This window comes from Rhinolophus sinicus, linkage group LG04 (genome assembly GCF_036562045.2).
Source record: "Rhinolophus sinicus isolate RSC01 linkage group LG04, ASM3656204v1, whole genome shotgun sequence".
Lineage (NCBI taxonomy): Eukaryota > Metazoa > Chordata > Mammalia > Chiroptera > Rhinolophidae > Rhinolophus > Rhinolophus sinicus.
In genome coordinates this window covers 114,596,699-114,618,278 of record NC_133754.1, presented here as the reverse complement: position 1 = coordinate 114,618,278, position 21,580 = coordinate 114,596,699, and the positions used below count along the sequence as shown (strand labels likewise).

The 21,580-nt window shown below is 37.0% G+C and overlaps 1 protein-coding gene across 1 annotated transcript in view; it reads left to right on the top strand.

The window, feature by feature from the left end:
• Positions 1 to 21,580, top strand: part of SLC35D2 (solute carrier family 35 member D2) — a 38,321-nt gene that overhangs the window by 4,175 nt on the left and 12,566 nt on the right. Inside the window, exons 2-8 of the mRNA XM_019712016.2 lie at positions 3,005 to 3,038; positions 5,357 to 5,443; positions 7,134 to 7,201; positions 13,795 to 13,866; positions 14,808 to 14,876; positions 18,830 to 18,932; positions 20,362 to 20,454. Coding sequence (XP_019567575.2) covers positions 3,005 to 3,038; positions 5,357 to 5,443; positions 7,134 to 7,201; positions 13,795 to 13,866; positions 14,808 to 14,876; positions 18,830 to 18,932; positions 20,362 to 20,454 — 526 coding nt within the window. The remainder of the gene's footprint in view (positions 1 to 3,004; positions 3,039 to 5,356; positions 5,444 to 7,133; positions 7,202 to 13,794; positions 13,867 to 14,807; positions 14,877 to 18,829; positions 18,933 to 20,361; positions 20,455 to 21,580) is intronic.

The window sequence follows — 21,580 nt, the reverse complement described above, 5'->3', positions numbered from 1 at the left end:
CTCACTAGGAGAGAATGTCCACTGGTGGGAACTGAAAGTCTCTGTTAAAAAGCAAAACCAATTCTTAGTTTTCTTTTATTTTGATGAAAACCTACTCTCTCCTGAAGACTCTGCTCTTTTCGGCACCTGGGATGGAGCTGGATCCTGGTCTCACCCCAGATGTGGGCAGGTGCTGGGGTTGGAGGTAGGGATGGGGTGAAGTAGGGAGACGCGGATGAGGGGGATCTGCTCATGCTTTGTGGAGACTTTGGCCTTCCAGCGCCCTTTCAGTCCTCTCTGTGATGGCTCCTGTGCTGCTGTAACTCATTTAGTGAAAAGGCCTGGTCTTCTTTTCAACCTGGACTGGTGTGTCAGCCTTGGAAACTTCAGGATGCACGTGCTGAACCATGGCAGCTGGTCTCGGCCCACTGCCACGGTCACTCCCAGGGCCGCGTGCTCCAGGCCCCAGGGGGGTGGCCACCACCTCCGTGCTCTGGGCAGCCCTTCCCACTGGGTCCCATGGAACGCAGCTCTAGAAGCCACAATGTCACTCGTTGGGCACAGCCTATCATCTGCCTCCTTCCTCAGTACTGGAGCCCCACTGACTGCAAGAAAAACCACTCTGGGCTGGCTGGTTTGACTTTAAATTGTTGATCACAAACCTCAACTAGCTCTCCTTGTCCCAGAAATGACTCTTTCTGGCTTTCTCCTTCATGGTGAAGCTTCCCACACCCCCATTCTCCAGCCTCCTTCTAGGATACATCATTGAGAAAATAGAAACTGTCAAAGGAGTCCCCTCCCTGTCCTTCCTGCTAAAATAGAGGGAGCCTATTGTTGCTGTGGAAGGGCCTGTTCCCCACTTCTGGGCTCCGCTCCCCACCCCCTCCTTCCGTGATCCTCCTTGTTTTGGCATCAGCAACCTGTCTCCATCAGCAAACAAAAACCTTCTCTGGATTCCAGTGGACCTTCATTTCTAGTTCCTTTCAGTCAGACTCCTCAAAGAGTTGTGTATACAGACTGTCTTACTTCCTTGCACTCACTCCTACAAGAATTCAGTTAAAAAATTGGGGGTTATTTAAATATAGAAATGTACAAAGAAGAAAGAAGAAGAATTATCCATATTCCCGCAACCTAGAATCAATATCTTGAAATATTTATTTTTTAAAAAGAAAAGTCATTCGGTTGTGATCATTATAAAGAATTCAAACAAAATAAAAATTAGACATATGGATGGATTGGAGACATACGAGGTCTGACTATTAAGTTCGCGAACTTGTTGCACCGATGTTGCTAGCCTTTTTTGATATCAGAAGGATTATTTGTTATGAATTTTTACCAACTGAACAAACAGTTAACCAATTTGGAAGTGCTGAAAAGGCTGTGTGAAAAAGTTAGACAACCTGAACTTTTTGCCAATAATTCATGGCTCTTGCATCACAACAATGTACCAGTTCACATGGCACTGTCTGTGAGGGAGTTTTTAGCCAGTAAACAAATAACTGTATTGGAACACTCTCCCTACTCATTTGATCTGGCCCCCAATGACTTCTTTCTTTACCCAAAGATAAAGGAAATATTGAAAGGAAGACATTTTGATGACATTCAGGACATCAAGGGTAATACGACGACAGCTCTGATGGCCATTCCAGAAAAAGAGTTCCAAAATTGCTTTGAAGGGTGGACTAGGCGCTGGCATAGGTCCATAGCTTCCCAAGGGGAGTACTTCAAAGGTGACCGTAGTGATTGATATTCAGCAATGAGGTATGCAGCACTTTTTCTAGGATGAGTTCACGAACTTAATTGTCAGACCTCGTACATGCATAGATTGAATTACTTTTAAAATAAATGGGATATTATAGATGCTACATGTTGACTCATCTATTTGTAAGTTGTTTTCTTTAATCCAAAAAGGAGTTGGGAAAGGGGCTTTTATTTAATTATTTTTTTTGAGGATCCCCTATGTCTCCCATCCCTTTTTATTATGAAAAGTATCAAGCACACAGAAAAATGGAAAGCAAAGTACAATAAACAATGAATACCCATATACACACCACTGAGAGGCAATAATTAACATTTTCCTATTTGCATTTTTTCCCCAGGCCCATTGAAAGTAAATTGCAAACATCATGGTACTTCACTCTGAAATACTTCAACATGCCTCTCTTGAAATACAGATATTCTACATAGTAACATTTTTGCTCTTAACAAACCTAATAGTAATTTCCTAAAATAATCTAATGCCAAATTTATAATCATCCCTATAGTCCTGGAGATGTTTTTATGGTGTTTCTTGGAAATCTTGTATTAAATTTGTATCAGGTATGTTATTTAAAAAACAAAACAAACGATATAATGAATCACCATGTAGCTATCACCGAGCTTCAACTTTGTTACATTTATATTGCTCCTTCACTGAACCCCACCATTTCCCCCCAGATTATTTTGAAGCAAATTAAAAATATATCATTATAGGCATTTCAGTATGTATTTATAAAAGGTAAGAAGGACTTTTTGTTTTAAAAAACACCACCCAATATCATTTCATACCTAGAAAAGTAAAAATAATTCCTTAATACCATAAAATATCCAGTTAGTGTTAGTTGGTGTTTTTTGGTGCTATTGTAAATGATGTCTTTAAATTTTTCATTTTCTTTGTGTCTTTCTGATATATAGATATTTTTCAAATGTTCATCTTGTATCCAATAATCTTGCTAAAGTTATTTATTAACTCTAATAATTTATTTCCAGATTACTTTAGCTTTCTACTTACACAGACATGTTGTTTATTAATATAATGACAGGCCACCTCAAGGGGCAATAGAAGTTTGCCCGATTTAGCAACCAGCAGTGTAAAAAATGAAAAAGAAATGGACAAATGAAAAGTGAACAGATTTGATGTTAAGATTTCATTCAGATTGAAAAAAAAGTCAAAGACTTTTTAATAACTCCTATCACTGTGTATTGTAGACTGTCTTCAAATTTTTATGAGTTGCTAAAATTTTTTGTTATTCTATGTTTTTTCTAGTTTCCCATCACCAATTGTTCTTGGAATTGGACAGGTAAGTGGAAAAAAAATTAACCTCTCAATTGGTTGACAATATACATGATAAAATTTTAAGTATTTTGTTTAAGACCGTGGTTTACGAATTTTTTTTCATTTAGTCATGGTACTCTTGGTTAAACAATATGAAATATTAACACATTTTATTACATTCTGCAATTTAGGAACAGCTGTATTTGTAGGAAAGACAAGTACTTATTTGAATTTCCTTAATAGTATTTATATACTTAAAAGCCGGGGGCCAAAAGACAGAAAGCCTCGGAGGCCTGGTGGGTAACAAAGGAATAGGATGGGGGCCAGGGTGGCCCCAGGACCGACTTGGGCTGTGCGCTTGCTACTCAGGTAAGCCACTGTGCCTGAGAGGAAAAGGGTTGGGGAGAAGAGGTGGGACCCTATAGAACCTTATTATCAGAGCTCCAGAGTTTTTTTTGAGGGAATTTAAATTTTTACATCAGATCTTCCAATTTGTAAATACTGGTAAGGGATTCCAGTTTTTATGAAACTCTCTATGGGCCAAACAAAACATGTTTGCTTCCTGTGGTTTGTGATTTTTGTTCTCAGGTATAGACTTGAGCTTGGATAAGCTTTCAGACTAACCTGTTTGACTGTTTCTGAAATTTCTTGCTACTATTATTTGTGGCTTGTTTATTCTTTTGGTCATGCTGGTGATTTCCAGGAGGGATTTTTTGTTTTGGTTTGCTTTAATTTATAGAAAGAAAAATTAAAATTATGAAAATTATATCTATTAATTAAATGTCTAATTGTGAATCTGGAAAAAACTGTTATTTATATGATTAAACATTATTCTGGTTAAATGTTTTTCTACTAAGGTACTCTTTGCAACATCATTTGAAGAAGAAAAGAAAAATAACAGTAACAAGGAAATAATATTTTTCCTTAAAGTGAAAAAATATATTTTCTTTACGTTTCAATGTGAAAATATGTAGAAAAAAGCACTTTAAAAGATCAGTAAATATGTAATAATAAGTCCTTTGTAATTCCCAAGGCAAATAAAAATCACTGGCTTGTACTCAATTAGGGTAAAGCCTTTTTGATTTGTAATTTGTTGAGGGAAGAGGCCAGCAGACCTAATTTTAAAAGTCTGAATTACAGAATATGTTAAATAAGTGTTAGTATATTTCTGTAAGAATTATAAAATATGTCATAAATACGAACCACAATTATAATTCAGGATGGGTTCCAGTTATATAAATCTATCATAAGTATTAAGTTTGTAAAGTCATTAGGATCAAGGCTTAGGATTATAATCATGTTGCAGGATATCTTAAGTTTTTGTATCCTAATGTGGAGAAAATTGAGTAAGTTCTAAAATTTGCAGAGGAAGATGATATTAAAAATTTATATTTCATAATAATAAGCTGGAATATTAAAAGTATACCCGGTGTGCTCTAGATTAATAGGATTTGAATGAGACTTTTTTTTTTTTAATTATTGGGGAAGGGGAACAGGACTTTATTGGGGAACAGTGTGTACTTCCAGGACTTTTTTCCACGTCAAGTTGTTGTCCTTTCAATCTTAGTTGTGGAGGGTACTGTTCAGCTTCAAGTTGTTGTCCTTTCAATCTTAGTTGTGGAGGGCGCAGCTCAGTTCCAGGTCCAGTTGCTGTTGCTAGTTGCAGGGGGCGCTGCCCACCATCCCTTGCGGGAGTCGAGGAATCGAACCGGCAACCTTGTGGTTGAGAGCCCACTGGCCCATGTGGGAATTGAACCGGCAGCCTTTGGAGTTAGGAGCACGGAGCGCCAACCGTCACCGGGCGGGCCCCATGAATGAGACATTTTTGCTAAACTGAAGAAAATAAATCCCCTTTGAGATTTGTTTTTCTCTTAATTTGCCTTCTGTGTTATAGAAATATTGGACTTCATAAAAAGTGTGTTTATGCCCCTGATGCTATGCCCATGCTCACTTTATGGGGGAAGGTGACCATATGCTTAGTACCTGGGAAGTATGGACCAGGATCACTGAGTGGACTCACTGACAGTAGTCATTGGCTAGTTTTAGGGACACTGTTCCTTCCCCCCCCCCCCCCCCCCGTCACTGGTTGCTTAAACCTCTTGTGATAAATGTATATGTGTGAGTCTAACTGAGGTTATAGTTTTTGCCTGTAGTTCTGATGGAATCCGCAGAGTGGTAAGAAAAACAATTTTAATATTATAAGAAACAGTTATTTTTTTGGGAACCTAGAAAGTGGATTTTGGATATATTTCTTTTTAATGAATCTGCTTTCTTCTGATGATCTCTTTGTACCTCAAACAGTCCAGATATTTTGCTGAAGTTTCTTTTCCCCCTTTTCTTTAGATGGCAGCTACCATAATGATACTGTATGTGTCCAAGCTAAATAAAATAATTCATTTCCCTGATTTTGACAAGAAAATTCCTATAAAGGTATGAAAAATATGTATAACTATGGTGGAAGGTATAACTATGGTGGAAGATGTGAAAATACTATTAAAATTACAAATTGATCTTAGAGTACAGGTTCATTTTTATTTGATTGGTACAAAAGTAATTGCGGTTTAAAAGGTTAAAAATAATTACAAAAACCGCAATTACTTTTGCACCAACCTAATATATACACTGTGCTTCCTGCTTGCGCTAGTACAAATTTTTTAATTAAGATTTTATATCTTTCAGTTGTCCATTAATGTAACATAATAATAGTAAAAGTGTGTGTGTGTTCGTGTGTGTGTGTATGTGTATGCTTAGCAGTTGACATTAAATAAATACTGTGTGTCTTCTATAATGGCAAAGTCCTGTATCAGGGATTAGCAAACTTTTATGATAAAGGACCAGATAATAAATATTTAGGCTTTGTGGGCCAGACCATTTGTGTTGCAACTGTTCAGCTCTGCCATTGTCCCATGAAGGCAGCCATAGATGCTATACATAAATGAATTAGTGCAGTTGTGTTCTAATAAACTTTATTTATATCAACAAGAGGTGTTGGGCCAGATTTGGCTCTTGCATCTTAGTTTGCTGATCCCTGTTTCAAGTTTTCATTTTTCGCTTGGATTGATAAAAGCTATGAGTGGAATGAAGGATGCAATTTGATATACATAAAAATGCATATTTTTCTCCTGTGGTGGGGTTAGAAACATGAGACCTGCCATTCCTTCCTGGGAATGTGGAATGGAACTAACTTACAGTTGCTGGTTGTCAGGCATTAGGCCAGACATTGAATTCTTAGAGCAATCCTGTAGAACAGGTGGTATGAAATGGATTATGATGACATTTTTGGTTTTAGGGAGGTTAAATCAGACTGTCATTTCCTTGGCAGTGAGAACCTCCCAGTGCTTGTTTATTGCTGTATTTCTAAGACCTGGAAAAATGCTGGCTACTACGTAGCACTGGATTATTCATCAGACTGACTTACAGCATCAGTAATCAGGGACATCCACAAAAAGAGAAAAACAAAATATTGAAGTATATGAAAGATATTAACCCAATCATCACAGGAAAAATCAGAATATTGTTGGGCTTACTAACACCTTGTTTAGGATGTACTGTAATTTTTAAACACTTTAAATATTTAAAAATTGTGAAATATGATCCATACACTGGGGAAAAGTCTTTATACATGAATGTATAGTTGCATGAATAATTATCCTTGTAATCATTACTTACATCATGAGATGGGATCACAAAATCCTCCTTACCCAAAGGAGGATTTTTTGGTAATTTTTTTGGTAATTTTTCTAAATGTGTTTGTATTTCTGAATTATGTAGTTTAGTTTTGCCCATTTTTGGACATTATATAAAGGAATTAAACTCTATATTCTTTGGTATCTTGGTTCTTTCACTTAACATTAGGATGGTAAGATTCATCCACATTGTGTGTAACTGTATTCTTTATTTCATTATATGAATATAGTACTACAATTGACTTATCTGTTTTACTTTTTCTGGTAATTTGGGTTGTTTCTAGTTTGGGCACTAGAAAATGAAAATGTGTTTTGGATTCTGGACAATTCATAGCCATTTGCTTACTCCTGGGAGGTGAATGTCACCATTTTTATAGATGAAGGAAAATATGTTATTGGAGTTCTAACCAAATATTCTTTCTTTTTTATTGAAGCTGTTTCCCCTACCTCTCCTCTACGTTGGAAACCACATAAGTGGATTATCAAGCACAAGTAAATTAAGGTAGAGTGCAGGATAATGGTTGATGGGAGGTTCTTCACTCATTTGCTTCTAATGGTACAAAGACCAAGTTTGATTTTTCAAGATGTTGCTTAGACTACACATAGATCACACAGATATAACAATTTCAGAAAATAACGTAGAATTTTGAGTTTAATTTGATAATGCTTTTAGACATGTTAAAAGGCTAATATTTTTTTTCTCATTATGGTTTTGATTTGCGTTTCCCTTATAACTAGTGATGTTGAGCATCTTTTCACATATCTGTTGGCCATCTGTATGTCTTCCTTGTAAAAGTGTCCATTCAGGTTCTCTGCCCATTTTTAAATCAGATTGTTTGTTGTTCAGTTGTATGAGTTCTTTATATACGTATGTTGGATATTAGCCCCTTATTGGAGGTATCCTTTTCATTATCTACTCCCATTTGATTGGCTGCCTCTTTGTTTTGTTTATGGTTTCTTTTGCTGTGCAGAAGCTTTTTAGTTTGATGTAGTCCCATTCACTTATTTTTGCTTTTACTTATCTTAACTCTGGGATTAAGTTCACAAAAGCCCCTCTGAAACCAAGGTTCATAAGTTTAGTGCTTATGTTTTCTTCTGTGTATTTTATTATTTCAGGTCTTATATTCAAGTCTTTAATTCATTTTGAGTTAATTTTTGTGTGTGGTGTCAGCAGTCTAGTTTTATTCTTTTGCATGTGGCTTTCCAGTTTTCACAATACCATTTATTGAAGAGATTTTCCTTTCTCCATTATATGTTTTGGCTCCTTTGTCAAAAATTTGTTGCCCATATATGTGTGGATTTATTTGTGGGCTCTCAGTTCTGGTCCATTGGTCTGTTTGTTGTTTTTCTTCCAATACCATGCTGTTTTAATATACTGTAGCTTTGTAGTATAGTATAGTTTGAAGTCAGGGCATATGATACCTTCAGCTTTGTTATTTTTTCTCAGGATTGCTTGGGCTATTCACGGTCTTTTGTGGTCCCGTACAAGTTTGCATCTTTGGTTTTATTTCTGTGAAATATGTCATTAGAGATTTGATGGGGATTGCATTAAATTTGTATACTGCTTTAAGTAATATGGCCATTTTAACAAAGTTAATTCTATGAGTCTGTGAACACAGAATATCTTTCCATTTCTTTAGGCCTTCTTCAATTTCTTTCAACAATGTCTTGTAGTTTTCAGTGTACAGGTCCTTCACCAACTTTGTTAAGTTTGTTTCTAGGTATTTTATTTTTTTGTTGAGATTATAAATGGGATTGTTTTCTTCACTTCTCTTTCTGGTATTTTGTTGTCAGTATATAGGAATGGAACACATTTTTGTATATTTTGTATCCTGCAACTTTACTGTATTTGTTTATTATTTCTAATAGTTTTTTTGGTTGATGTCTTTAGGGTTTTCTATATATAGAATCATGTCATGTGCAAATAGTGACAGTTTTACTTATTCATTTCCAATTTGGATGCCTTTTATTTCTTTTTCTGGCCTGATTGCTCTGGCTAGGACTTCTAGTACTATGTTGAATAACAGTGGCAAGAGTGGACATCCTTATCTCATTTCTGATCTTAGAGGAAAGGCTTTTAGTTTTTCAACATTGAGTATGGTATTAATTGAAGGTTTGTCATATATGGTCTTTATGATGTTGAGGTATAATACTTTCCTTCTATACCCATTTTATTGAGTGTTTTATTATAAATGGATGTTGTATCTTGTCAAACGCTTTTTCTGCATCTATGGACATGATTATATAGTTTTTATCTTTTATTTTGTTAATGTGGTGTATCACATTGATTCTTTTGTGGATGTTGAACCATCCTTGTATCCCTAGAATGAACCCCACTTGATTATCATATATGATCCTTTTAATGCATTGTATTTGATTTGATAGTATTTTGTAGAAATATCTTTATCACAGGTATTCTCAACACTTCCCTACGTGCACTGTAGATTGGGTATAACTTCCATTCACCTCTATAAAATTGTCCTCAAGGTAACACGCAAATGGGTTCTTAGTAACATCTTTATTACACGTGTTCTTAAGCACTTCTTTACATGTGCTGCAGAACAGGTAAGATGAGGGCCTCTTGGGTGCCATGGGGGCTTTCTGGGAGAAGAGGGGGAACTAGTAAATGAGACTGAGGAGGAAGGAAGAAAGATGGCTTATACGTGGTGCCATGTGATCTGTTACTCTATCCCTCATATTTTCTATAAACTGGTAGTTGTTTCTAGAGGCTTGATCAGATTCAGGTTTAATTTTTCAGGCAAGATCAGTTTATTGGTGATGTTGGGTTCCTTCTACTGTGTCACCTCATGGGTCACATAATGTTTTATCCCACTTTTCATGATATGAAATTGACCAGTTCCACTTTTAATGATTTTTAAGCGGTCAGTCTGATCCCTTTATTAGAAAATTCCCCATCAATTTTTCACTTAATGGTTTTAGAAACCATTGATGATCATTGTCTAGATTCATTATTTCACTGCAGATTGCAAAATGGTGGTTTTCTAACTGTATCACCCACTTCTGCATTTATTGTCTAAACTTCTTCAGTAAATACAAACTTTCACTGTTTCACACAGAAAGGGCAAGATAAAAGCTTTATTTATAGATGTTCAGAGTAATAATAGTGTTCTGTCACCTTCACTGGTGACCAATGAGAGTTGTTTTTGTTTTTTGCTATCATTATGAACTCATGAATTTTCATTTATTTGATACAAATCCTTTATCAAGTACGTGTTTTCCAAATATTTTCTCTCAGTCTGTGGCTTGTCTGTTAATTCTCTTAGCACTGTGTTTCAGAGTAGGTATTCTAAATTTTAATGAAGTTCTGCTTTCAGTTTTTTTCTTTCATGGATTATGCTTTTGGTGTTGTATCTAAAAGCACATTGCCAAACCTAAGGTCATCCAGATTTTCTCCTATCTTATCTTCCAGAAGTTATAGTTTTCATTTTACGTTTAGCTGTATGATCATTTTGAAGTTAATTTTTGTGAAAGGTGTAAGGCCTGTGTCTAGATTCAATTTTTTACATGTACAAGTCCAGTTTGAGCACTATTTGTTGAAAAAACTATCTTTTCTCCATTGAATTATGTTTGTTCCACTTACCAGATGTTTCAATTCACTATAGAAATAACTCTTTTGATACTTAAATTGTACCATTTTGCGCCAGTGAGATCCCCTTTGAGTTGGCTCCTACGTTCTACGGCCACAAGTAGTCTTTGATTATTTCCTTGCTTTCTGGCAAATGATGTCCCAGGCTTGTCTTGGACTTCTCCTGTTGTTTCTCCAAGGATCCTCTGATTATTTTAGTGTTAGGTTGAGGCCACAATCTGGGTGCTCCATGTATTTTGAAGGAAGGGCTAGCTAACATGATATCCTAATGAATACCATGTGGCGTCTGAGAAAGAAAGGAGACAAAGATGACTTCATGATTTTTGGCCTGATGAAGTGGAATAATGGGATTGCCATTGATTTGGTCTATACTTAGAAGTAGGACTGCTGGGTCATATGGCAATTCTGTGTTTGACATTTTGAGGAACTGCCAAACTGTTTCAAAGGTGGCTACACCAATTTACATTCCCATCAGCGCTATATGAGGGTTTCAGTTTCTTTGCATTCTTGCTAAATCTGTTACTGTCTGTTTGATTACAGCAATTCTGGTGATTGTGATTTGTATCTCACTGTGGTTTTGATTTATACTTCCCTGATGACTATGATATTGAGCGTCTTTTCATGCACTGTTTGGACATTTATACAGCTTCTTTGCAGGAATGTATATTCAAATCCTTTGCCTATTTTTAAAAATAAGTTTATTATCTTTTTATTATTGAGTTGTAAGTTTTCTTTATATAGTCTAGATATAGATATAGTCTAGATTATATATATGATTGCAAAATTGTCTCCCATTCTGTGGATTGTCTTTTTACTTTCTTAATAGTGAACTTTGGAGCACAAAAGTTTTAAGTTTTAAAAAACAATTAAGGTAAAATATCTATAACAAAATTTACCATTTCAACCATTTAGACATATTTTAAAATTGTAGTATACATATTCATAACATAAAATTCAACATTTTAACCATTTTTAAGTGTACAGGTCAGAGGCATTAAATATATTCACAATGTTGAGCAGCCATCACCACTATCTATTCTAGAACTTTTTCATCTTTCCAAAAAGAAACTCTGTTCCCTTTAAACAGTAACTCCCTATTCCCCTCCCCCCAGCCCCTGGTAACCTGTATTTTACTCTGTCTCTATGAAGTTGCTTATTCTAGATATTTCATATAAGTGGAATATCATACAATATTTATCATTCTATAAGTCTAGTTTATTTCAATTAGTATAGTGTTTGCAAACTTCATTCTTGTAGCATGGGTCAGAATTTCATACTTTTTAAGGCTGAATAATATTCTATTGTATGTATATATCACATGTTGTTTATCCTTTATAAAAGTTTTACATTTTGATGAATTCTAATGTATCTATTTTTTCTTTCATTGCTTATGCTTCTTGTAATGTACCTAAGAATGCTTTGCCTAACTCAGGGTCATGAAGATTTACTCTAATGCTTTCTTCTAAGAGTTTTAGTTTTAGCTCCTACCTTTAGTCTTTGATACATTTTTTGTATATGATGTAGGAGTCCAAATTCATTCTTTTGCATTTAGATGTTTAGTTGTCCCAGCATCATTTGTTGAAAAGACTGTTCTTTGCCCGTTGTATTGTCTTGGCTCTCTTGTTGAAAACAGTTGACCATAATTGTAAGGATTTATTTCCTGATTATCGATCCTATTCTGTTGATTATATGTCTATCCTTAAACTAGTATTGATTATTGTAGCTTTGTAGTAAGTTTTGAAACTGAGTCTACCAACTTTGTTCTTTTTAAACTTTGTTTTGACTTTCTGGTTTTCTTGCATTTCCATATTAATTTTAGAATCAGCTTGTCAATTTCTGGGGGGGGGGAAATCCAGCTGAGATTTTGATAAGGGACTATGTTGAATCTATAGATCCATTTGGGGAGTATTTCCATTTTAACAACATTCTGATCCATAAACATGCAGTGTCTTCCTGTTGAATCATCTTTAATCTTTTAACAACATTTTGTAGTTTTTAGTGTACAAGTCTTATACTTTTGTTAAATTTGTTCCTAAGAATTTTGTTTTCTTTGATGCTATCATACATGGAATTGTTTTAATTTCCTTTCATATTGTTCATTGCTAGTGTATATAAGTACAATTAATTTTTGTGTATTCATTTTCTTTCCTACACACTTGCTTAACTCATTAGTTATAATAGTTTTTAATGGGTTCCTTAGGAATTTATATATATTCTGCAAATAAAGATAACTATTTTTTCCTTTCCAAACTATGCTTTTTTGGGGGGTCAAGTACAATGGGGAATAGACCTAGTGGGGAGCGAGAACCTCCTGGTCTTATTCCTGATCTTAGGTGAAAACCATTTAGCTTTAGATCATTAAGTATACCTTACCTACCTTTAAAAGGTAGTATCTAAAAGTACTTTTTAAAGTTAATTGAAATTAATAAGACTTTTAGTTATTTATTTTTTTTGCTTGCTTTGATAAAGGCAGTTCAAACCAGTCTCATAAGATATCTTTAAATGTGGATATAAAATTCCTGAAAACTTTTCATACTTAGCTTCTGGTTGTAGTGTCGCTGTTAATGTGAAACCTCTCCTCAGGTCTGGTTGGGAGGAACTGGCCACTCTCCCCCTTGGTTGTGGTTCGGACTTTCCTTTCCAGGGTCACCATCTTCTCAGGGTCATGTCAGCAAGCAGATGGAGGTGGGCTGTTTCAGCCCTGGCAGTCTGTTGGCCATCCATTGAGCTGAGTGAAAGGTTCTTAAGTGTTTTCTTAAGCCATTGGATGTAACCTTATTACATAAAGTTTTCGGGGGGAAAGAAAACCACTGGTAATTCTGTTCGCTAACACACTATTTTAAATATTGATTTTCAGTCTTTTTTCATATACAGAATGTACCTTGTTACAGTTATAGACTCTCCATAGTTTTGTATCCTCCTTGTTTCATTTAATACTTATTTTCCAGTAGTGGTAAAGTTTTATATTATAGAGTTATACATATGTTTCCCCAACTGGATTTATCATAATTTATTTAATCATTGCCTTGTTCTCTGACATTTGGTTGTTTCTGATGTTTTCCCCAAAGACACTGCAGTAAACATGTTTCTGCACGTGGTTTTTTTCTTTCCTTTGGATTTTACCTAGGATAAGTTTCCCAACAAGAAATGATTAGGTCCAAGGTTAGAACCATTTGATGACTCTTGACACAAAGTTCCAATTTGATTTGCCAAAGGTATATAGGTTCACACTGTGCACTAGTTTTAGCAAAATCTTTGTAGTAGTTGGAGAGGATGATGTTTTAAATAGCTGATAAATGAAAGTAGCATGAAATTATTTAATCTCCGTTTTTTAATTATTTAATGTGATTCATTAGTAGTATATGTGAGAACTAACATTAATTTCTTATATTTAATATGGAAAATGAGTGCGTTAATTAAAAATGTAAAATGTGTTAAAAATTTTTTTTGGTGTCTTACGTTATTCTACTTAAATCTTTTCCCAACAGCTTGCCGATGTTCACCGTGCTCAGGAAATTTACCATTCCACTTACTTTGCTCCTGGAAACCATCATACTTGGGTGATTTTTGTTTTTCCTCTATTCCTCTGGTGTCCTCTTTTCCCTTCCCTGCATTATTTTTACATACCAAGTTCTCAACATCTAGTCCTATTTCCATATAGTTGATTTGAATTGCTGGTAGCAGTATTTTATGGATAAATAGTTTATTAACTTAAGAGCAATCTTCTGTTTCCATGATTGCCTACACACTTAATGGGTGATTTTTTAAATTGTAGTTTTACATTAGTCAAATAATACATGTTTGTGGTAGAAATTTATTAAAACAACAACCCCAAAACAGATGAAAATCTGTTTCCTAAGCCAGGTGGATATACACTAATTTTGGAATACAGAGGAAAAATTGTTCACGTATACATATAGGATAGATAGTGCAGAAAATCAGGGAGATCCATTCTGATGCTGTGATTTTGATGTAACATCAGAATAAATTAATTTTTATAATGTTGGTTTAAAATTTTCTCATAAGGATACTCAGGCTGACATCCAAAAAGGTCATTCCTGATTGTGCTGTGAAGATTATTTAGCAATGAAATTTGGGTGATGGCCCAATGTTTTAAGTCCTGCTACTGAATTTTATCTTAATCTTTGGATGTTTGATATAAGTATATACCAACTAGAGCTACCAGCAGGAGCTGTTCTGCATTTGGTCCCAGTGTTTTTCTAGATGAGAACAGAAATATGTTTATAATTATATTAAGATAACTGCTTGAGAATGCAGTAAATTTGGTTTAAGTTACTAATTCACTTACAGATACTTTGAGTACTTTCTCTAACTAAAGCATTACCCGTTAGATTTTAGCTATAAAACTGTTAACAATGTCTGTTTTCAGTTTGTTTTAAAAATTTAATCCATATTTTTTTCCTCTCCTCCTCCTTTCCTTTATCTACCTACTTCCCTGTCTGTCCACCCACCCACCCGCGCGCCCGTCTATGTGTTACAGGAAACAGTATTCCTTGAACATCATTGCCAGTGTCATTGCCATCGTTCTCGGTGCTTTCCTAGCAGCGGGGTAAGACTTTGGACAGTTTGTGCTCAATAACTTCTTTGTGTCTTTGACAATAGGCTCAGCCCCGTCTTTGTTTTTCATTTTCCATCTGGCTACAGTTGAGTCGAGCAGCCTGGAGACAAATCTGTTGATGTTAGTGGAATCCCCATGTGTTTCTATGAAAGTCAAACTGGATTCCAAGTTGGCGAGAACATTTCTGAGAATATATAAGGAGAGTGTTTTAAGATATGAATATTGCTTTTCTTCATAAAAAGGAGTGAACTGTTTACTTTTATTAGTGAATGTTTGTCTTCGATATAAAAAATTTACTTGCAAAGTTCTTAGGCATTTGATCCAGAAGGATAACAGATTTATAAAGCTCTTGTATGCTGATTTGGTTTGTCATCCTGTGATGCCTTACGAATCAGTATTTCCGAGGGCGGAATACTCCCATTGAATGTGTTTGTGTGTTTGGGACATGAGCCAACACTAGTGCATGACTACTGTCTTATTCACTAAATGCAAGACCCAGAATGAGGACTCTAAGTTTCCATCTGAAAGCAGGCGTTGAGACTCCTATCTTTTATTGCATGGTGATTACAGCATGTGTGCAGTTACATTGCCTGATTCAAAACTTAGTCCTGCCCCTGTTGGCTGTTTCTTAGCCTCTCTGTGCCTCAATTTCCTCATCTATAAAGTAAAGATGATAACAGAAAAGAAAAACATACTTGAATGATGGGAAGAAAGAAAAGGTCGGAGGAATTCCAGTTAAACTAGTTCCCTTAACGTGTTTAGAAACAAGTTCTGAATCATTAATTGCAAATTAAATAACGGGGTATGCTACAGAGCCAGGATGCCTGGGATCTTATTCAGGTCTCCTCACTTACGAGCTGTATAACCAGGGACAAGCTATTCAACTTCCCCGTGCCCTAGTTATTTCAACTGTGCAGTAGAGATTAGAATAGCACCCACCTAATAGGGTCCTTGTGAGTAATAAACTAGAGTTCACACTAGTGTGTGACCAAGGTCAACAAAAACAGATAGAGTGTCTCCTATATGCCAGACAGACAAGAATCCATGCCTTCAGGGAGCTTCCATTCTAGTTGGTGGACAGACAATAACCAAAAGAAATAGACTTAAAAATATAGCATACCAGATGGTGACAGACAATAATAACTTTTATTATTATAAATGTGTTTAGGCTCCTGCCTAGACCAAGGATTATTATCTATATTTTCATCTGTACCTAAGACCCAATCCTAGCTGGGGCTGAGTTCAGCTCCTTGAAACCTGGCCTCTTTGGTTTCAGCACTGTGTTTTATGCCTCCAGTATGGCACTTACAGCCTCTTTTGCTCATGAAGACTTTTGCTCAAACAAAATCATGTGAGTAAAATAGCTAAGAAAGGGAGGTGTTCTGTTGAAAGTGCCTCCCCCACCACATAGTGCTCTGGGGTCTCCCCTGGGCAGCATCTCTCTTCTAGCTTTCTTAGAGCTCAATTTGAAAACCACTGACTTAGAGCCAGTTGAAGACTGGCTTATAAAATGGTTTATAAAAATGCCTGTACGTCTTTGGTGAGGAATGGCACTTCAGATGCACATTTTCAGAACCAGTTATAGAAATTCAACTCATATTTAACATATGTGATAGTCTAACGAGCTCGAAGGACAACTGGTGTTTCCCAAAGCATCCAACTTTTACTCAAGAGCAAATTTGGAATAGTAATTCTCGGCTTTCCCCTTCCTCGACACCCACAGAACGGATGGCATCCTGGTGGGTGACAGGTACAGTTCTTAGCTAGAAGCCAGCTGTGACCCCACCCGTCTCTCCTCTCACTGAAACTCATCCAAATGCATGTAATTGTAGAACGGACTCAGTTGGATTAGCCAGTTTATGCTGCTGTAACAAACAGCTCCCACATCTCGGTGGTTTAGATATCTTCTGCTCATACTACGATGCAAACCAACACCAGCTCTGCTCAGTGTAGCTACTCAGGGATCCAGGTTGATGAGACCCCTGCCTCAGGGGGCTTCCTTACTCATCCAGTGCATGTGGGGAATTGTGCACTGGCTTCGCAGGCTGTTGCCCAGAAGTGACAAGTGTTACTTCCTCTTACATTTTATTTGCCAAAGCAAGTCACATATCCAGAAAAAGTTGAAATAAAGTGTCTGTGAATAGCCCTGAATGACAATGACAAGGGGTAATCGTGAACCTGCTTATTTATAAATAAGTAAATGTCTCCCAAACGTCTGTGCTTTCACTACTGGCCTAAACAAATGATGGTAGGAACTCCTGCACTACTGTTTCCCAGTGGGAGACCTGAGAACTCTGGGAATTTCCCTCAGGCTTTCTGAGGAAGTAACATCTCCTTTCCATTCCTCTAGAAGCCTGGCTTGTTTGCTCATTCAACTCTTTGCCATTTTAGGGAACTGCCAACTTTTAAGCTCTGAGCCAAATGTGCGCAGGCAAGAGATTTGGAGAACCCTTATTTTGAGAGATTCTATTTTTGTGACTGAGCCAGAGAATTCTGGTCTAAAATTAATTTACATTCTCTTTTTTTTTTTTTTTTTTTTTTTTTTTTTTTTACATTCTCACACATATATTTGTAGATAATAATGCCAGAGGAAGCCTCACGTAGAATCTGGTTTAGATTCTGATTTTGATGCAATCATTACCTCTCTCTACATCCTTCTCTTTGGCTAGAAATAATCTTATTTTGATATTGAGGGGGATTGGGATATGCTGCTCCAAAATATGCTGCTTTGGCATAAGCATTATTCTGAGCTGAACGCAGTTGAGAATCAACAGATGTAAGAATTCTCTGTTTTCCTGTTTCTGCCTAAAAGCAGACCATAAATTTCCTTTTGTGAAGGTGTTCCACACGCCTGTACCAGGAATAGGAAGGCAGTTCTTAACACTAGAGGTGGAGAGTCAGCACCAAGATGAGTCTGCATCAGCAGACCTTCCTAAAATCAGCCTTGCCTTCCATTCGTTTTCCCCAGATACTTCCTAGTCCCTTTCCTGTAATTTATTTGTTCTTTAAAACCCAAACCCTCTTCTTTGTTAAAATGGTATAGAGTTTAATAGTTTATTTGAATATCACTTCTCTGTGAACTCCTTACTACAATTTGTGTACCTTTTTTCCTATTAGTCTGCCTGTTGTCAGTTAAATTTGCAGTACCCCAGTCACTGAACCTAAGAGGGTAGAGGAAACCTCCCTGACAATGTATATTTATGAATTATGACATGGGTCTGGTAATGTCTGCAAGGTCAACTGCAGGTGGATGAATCATATTGTGCCTTAGCTGTTATTCTCTCTCTCCTCCCTATGCCTTATCCCCCCAGACATTTTTATATGAGTATTATTTATTTACAGTGGAAATTAACAAGAAGATATTTCAAAAGAGAGGGAATCAGGGAGCCTTAGAGGAGTTGCAGAGAAGAAAGGATCCCTGCTTTGCCTTTTTGCTGGACAGGGTATTGGGGGTGCTGGTGGATGATGTGACTGGGCAGCAGATGGAAGTGTCAATTACTCAAATTACCCCTCTTACTCCAGTCACTGCCCAGCTGTCCCCCAGGGCTGTACCCTCAGGATGGCTCTGTTTACCACAATAAGCAAAGCCACTGGCTGTGTTGGACAAATCACTCCCCTTAGAAAAGCAGGGCACACCAGTTATTACCCCAATTTATCAGTTAGTGAAAGAAAGGGCTTTGTAGTTAAGTGAAGATGGTTAATGTCCCTCTGGTTTTAAGCCATTCATGATTGAGCTGAAGCCACCTGATGGCCTGGTTTTGTTTTTCTCTGGAGACAAAGCAGAGGAATTAACCATTCACCACCACTGAGGAGGAAAATACGCCAGAGCAAGGTAGTTACTAGCATCACAAACAGATTTGATTAGGGAAAGATGAAACAGGCAGACTTTAAGGCCAAGTTGTGAGTTTCTGAATAATCATCCTCTTTTGTGTTCTCCCTCCCAGTTCTGACCTTGCTTTTAACCTGGAAGGCTATATCTTTGTATTCCTGAATGATATCTTCACAGCAGCAAATGGAGTTTATACCAAACAGAAAATTGACCCAAAGGTACCAGATCTTCACTCTTTTCTATGGCTTTTAGGCTTTTTCTTCTGGCCCCTGAAATAACAGGAAAAAATAAAATGCATTTGTAATGTTGGCATGTAATTTAATGTAATTGACCCAAAGGTACCAGATCTTCACGCTTTTCTATGGCTTTTAGGCTTTTTCTTCTGGCCCCTGAAATAACAGGAAAAAATAAAATGCATTTGTAATGTTGGCATGTAATTTAATGTACATAATGTGATCTACAAATCACTAATTTCTATTCAATGATCTTGTCTTTATAGTTTCTTATTTCTCCTTGTCTAGTGAAGTTTTGGATGAAAACTAGATAGGAAGGGAAAAGATGCCACTATTTTTGGTGCAAAGTCAATATATATAAAGGGGATTATTTTGAAAGGCAAATTAAAATGAAAAGGTTTTTTTTAACCGTCATCATCAGTGACCAAGGATATGTCAGGGGTATTCTGAGAGCGCCTCCAGCTTGAGAGTCTGGAGATGTGGGTTACAGATCAAAGCTTGCTCTTTGCTGGTCATTGTGACTTTGAGCTTTCACTTCTCTAAATCTCAGTTTCCTCATCTGTGGAATGAAATGATTGGAGTGGATTAATTTATAAGATCCTGTCATGCAGTAACTGCCTCTTCTGAGGGGCTGGTGAGCAGATGAGCTTTTCTTCTGAGTTGCTGCTTCCAAGTGGAGCCCCCCGCCCCCCCAGCCCTCACCCCCACCCCAGCTGTTCTGGAAGCTCCCAAGGATGAGCTAGACATACGTTTCTTTGTTTCAAGTTCTTTGTATTGCATGACGGGTTCGCTCTGATGGACAGGCTTATTTCTATGAGCTGTTTTTTAACAGCACCGTTTTTTTTTTTTCCTTTCTGTGCAGCCATTTGTTTTTTAATAGCGGCAGTTTTACAAAAACAGGTTTGTTGCCTTTTGAGAATCACAATATGTCACTTTCCTTTATGGAAAGTGGTGGAGAAGTGGTGCAGCCACTTTAATGAAAAGTAAATTTATGCAAGATTAGAAAATGAGATACCTGGTGTTTTAACCCTGCTGTTCTTGAATAGAAAGAACAGATGTTTTTAAGGAGTTCTGTTTATATTAACATTTTTAATGTTCTTTATTTTGTTCCAGATTTCCCATTTTGAATGGCATGCTTTAAAAAAAAATTAGATGTTAGAGATGGGTGGGACCTCGGAGGCCATCCACCTCCACTCATTTTATCTGTCGTTTTGTGTAAAACAAATGTTTTTTTCCTGAGGTCACAGTATACTTGAAATGAAGCATTTTACATCAGAAATGTGCTAAAATATTCCATACAGAGTTGGTCAGAGTGCATAGTCGAGCTCTGCATATGCATGGTTGTATAAATGGCTCCAGGGAATCTGATGCTTCATGTTTCTAGAATCAAATGGAGTTTTCATTGTTTTTGCAGGAGCTAGGGAAATATGGAGTGCTTTTTTACAATGCCTGCTTCATGATTATCCCAACCCTTATCCTTAGTGTCTTCACCGGAGACTTTCAACAGGTGAGCAGATGACAGTTATTACGTAGCAGTCTTTTACAATTTTAGTATTAACCTTTGGTACTCACTGAAATAAAAAGTGTAAAGGTAACTAGGATTCCATGAAAGCAAGATGTTTGATATCCCCAGCAATACCTTTGGCTCTCTCCTTTCATTGGCATTTACCGTTAGACATGTGGGAAGTGGCAGGAAGTTGTCACAAGAACTCTGGACTGGAACCTTTTTGGAAAGCAACAATAAAAATCTGAGTTTGAGTCTCACTAACCTTGGCTGATGTGGAGAGCCTGGGAAAACTATTTAATGTGGAAGGGGATTTTGATTTTTTTTTTTATAAAGAACTTTTTTTAAAAAAAATATTTTATTGGGGAAGGGGAACAGGACTTTATTGGGGAACAGTGTTTACTTCCAGGACTTTTTCCAAGTCAAGTTGTTGTCCTTTCAATCTTAGTTGTGGAGGGTGCCGTTCAGCTTCAAGTTGTCCTTTTCAGTCTTAGTTGTGGAGGGCGCAGCTCAGCTCCAGGTCCAGTTGCTGTTGCTAATTGCAGGAGGCCAAAGGACGTGCTCCAATCAACTGAGCAATCCGGGAACTCAGCGGCAGCTCAGCTCAAGGAGCCACCATGTTCAATCTTAGTTGCAGGGGGCGCAGCCCACCATCCCTTATGGGAGTCGAGGAATTGAACTGGCAACCTTGTGGTTGAGAGCACACGCTCCAACCAACTGAGCCATCCGGGAGGCAGCTCAGCTCAAGGTGCCGTGTTCAATCTTAGTTGCAGGGGGTGCTGCCCACCATCCCTTGCGGGACTCCAGGAATCGAACTGGCAACTTTGTGGTTGAGAGCCCACTGGACCATGTGGGAATCGAACCGGCAGCCTTACGGTGTTAGGAGCACGGAGCTCCAACCGCCTGAGCCACCGTGCCGGCCCCCATCTGCTCCTCTTATCATCCTCCAATGACCATTTGAAGCTCAAGGCACATTACCTCATCCCTAGCTCAGAATATCTTATATGTCTAATCCCTCTTTCTATCTCTGAAACTCTCATGTATGTGGGATCTCTGACTCTCATATATGTGGGGTGCCCATACATACAGATGTATTAAATATGGTTATTTTCTCTTGCTAACCTGTTTC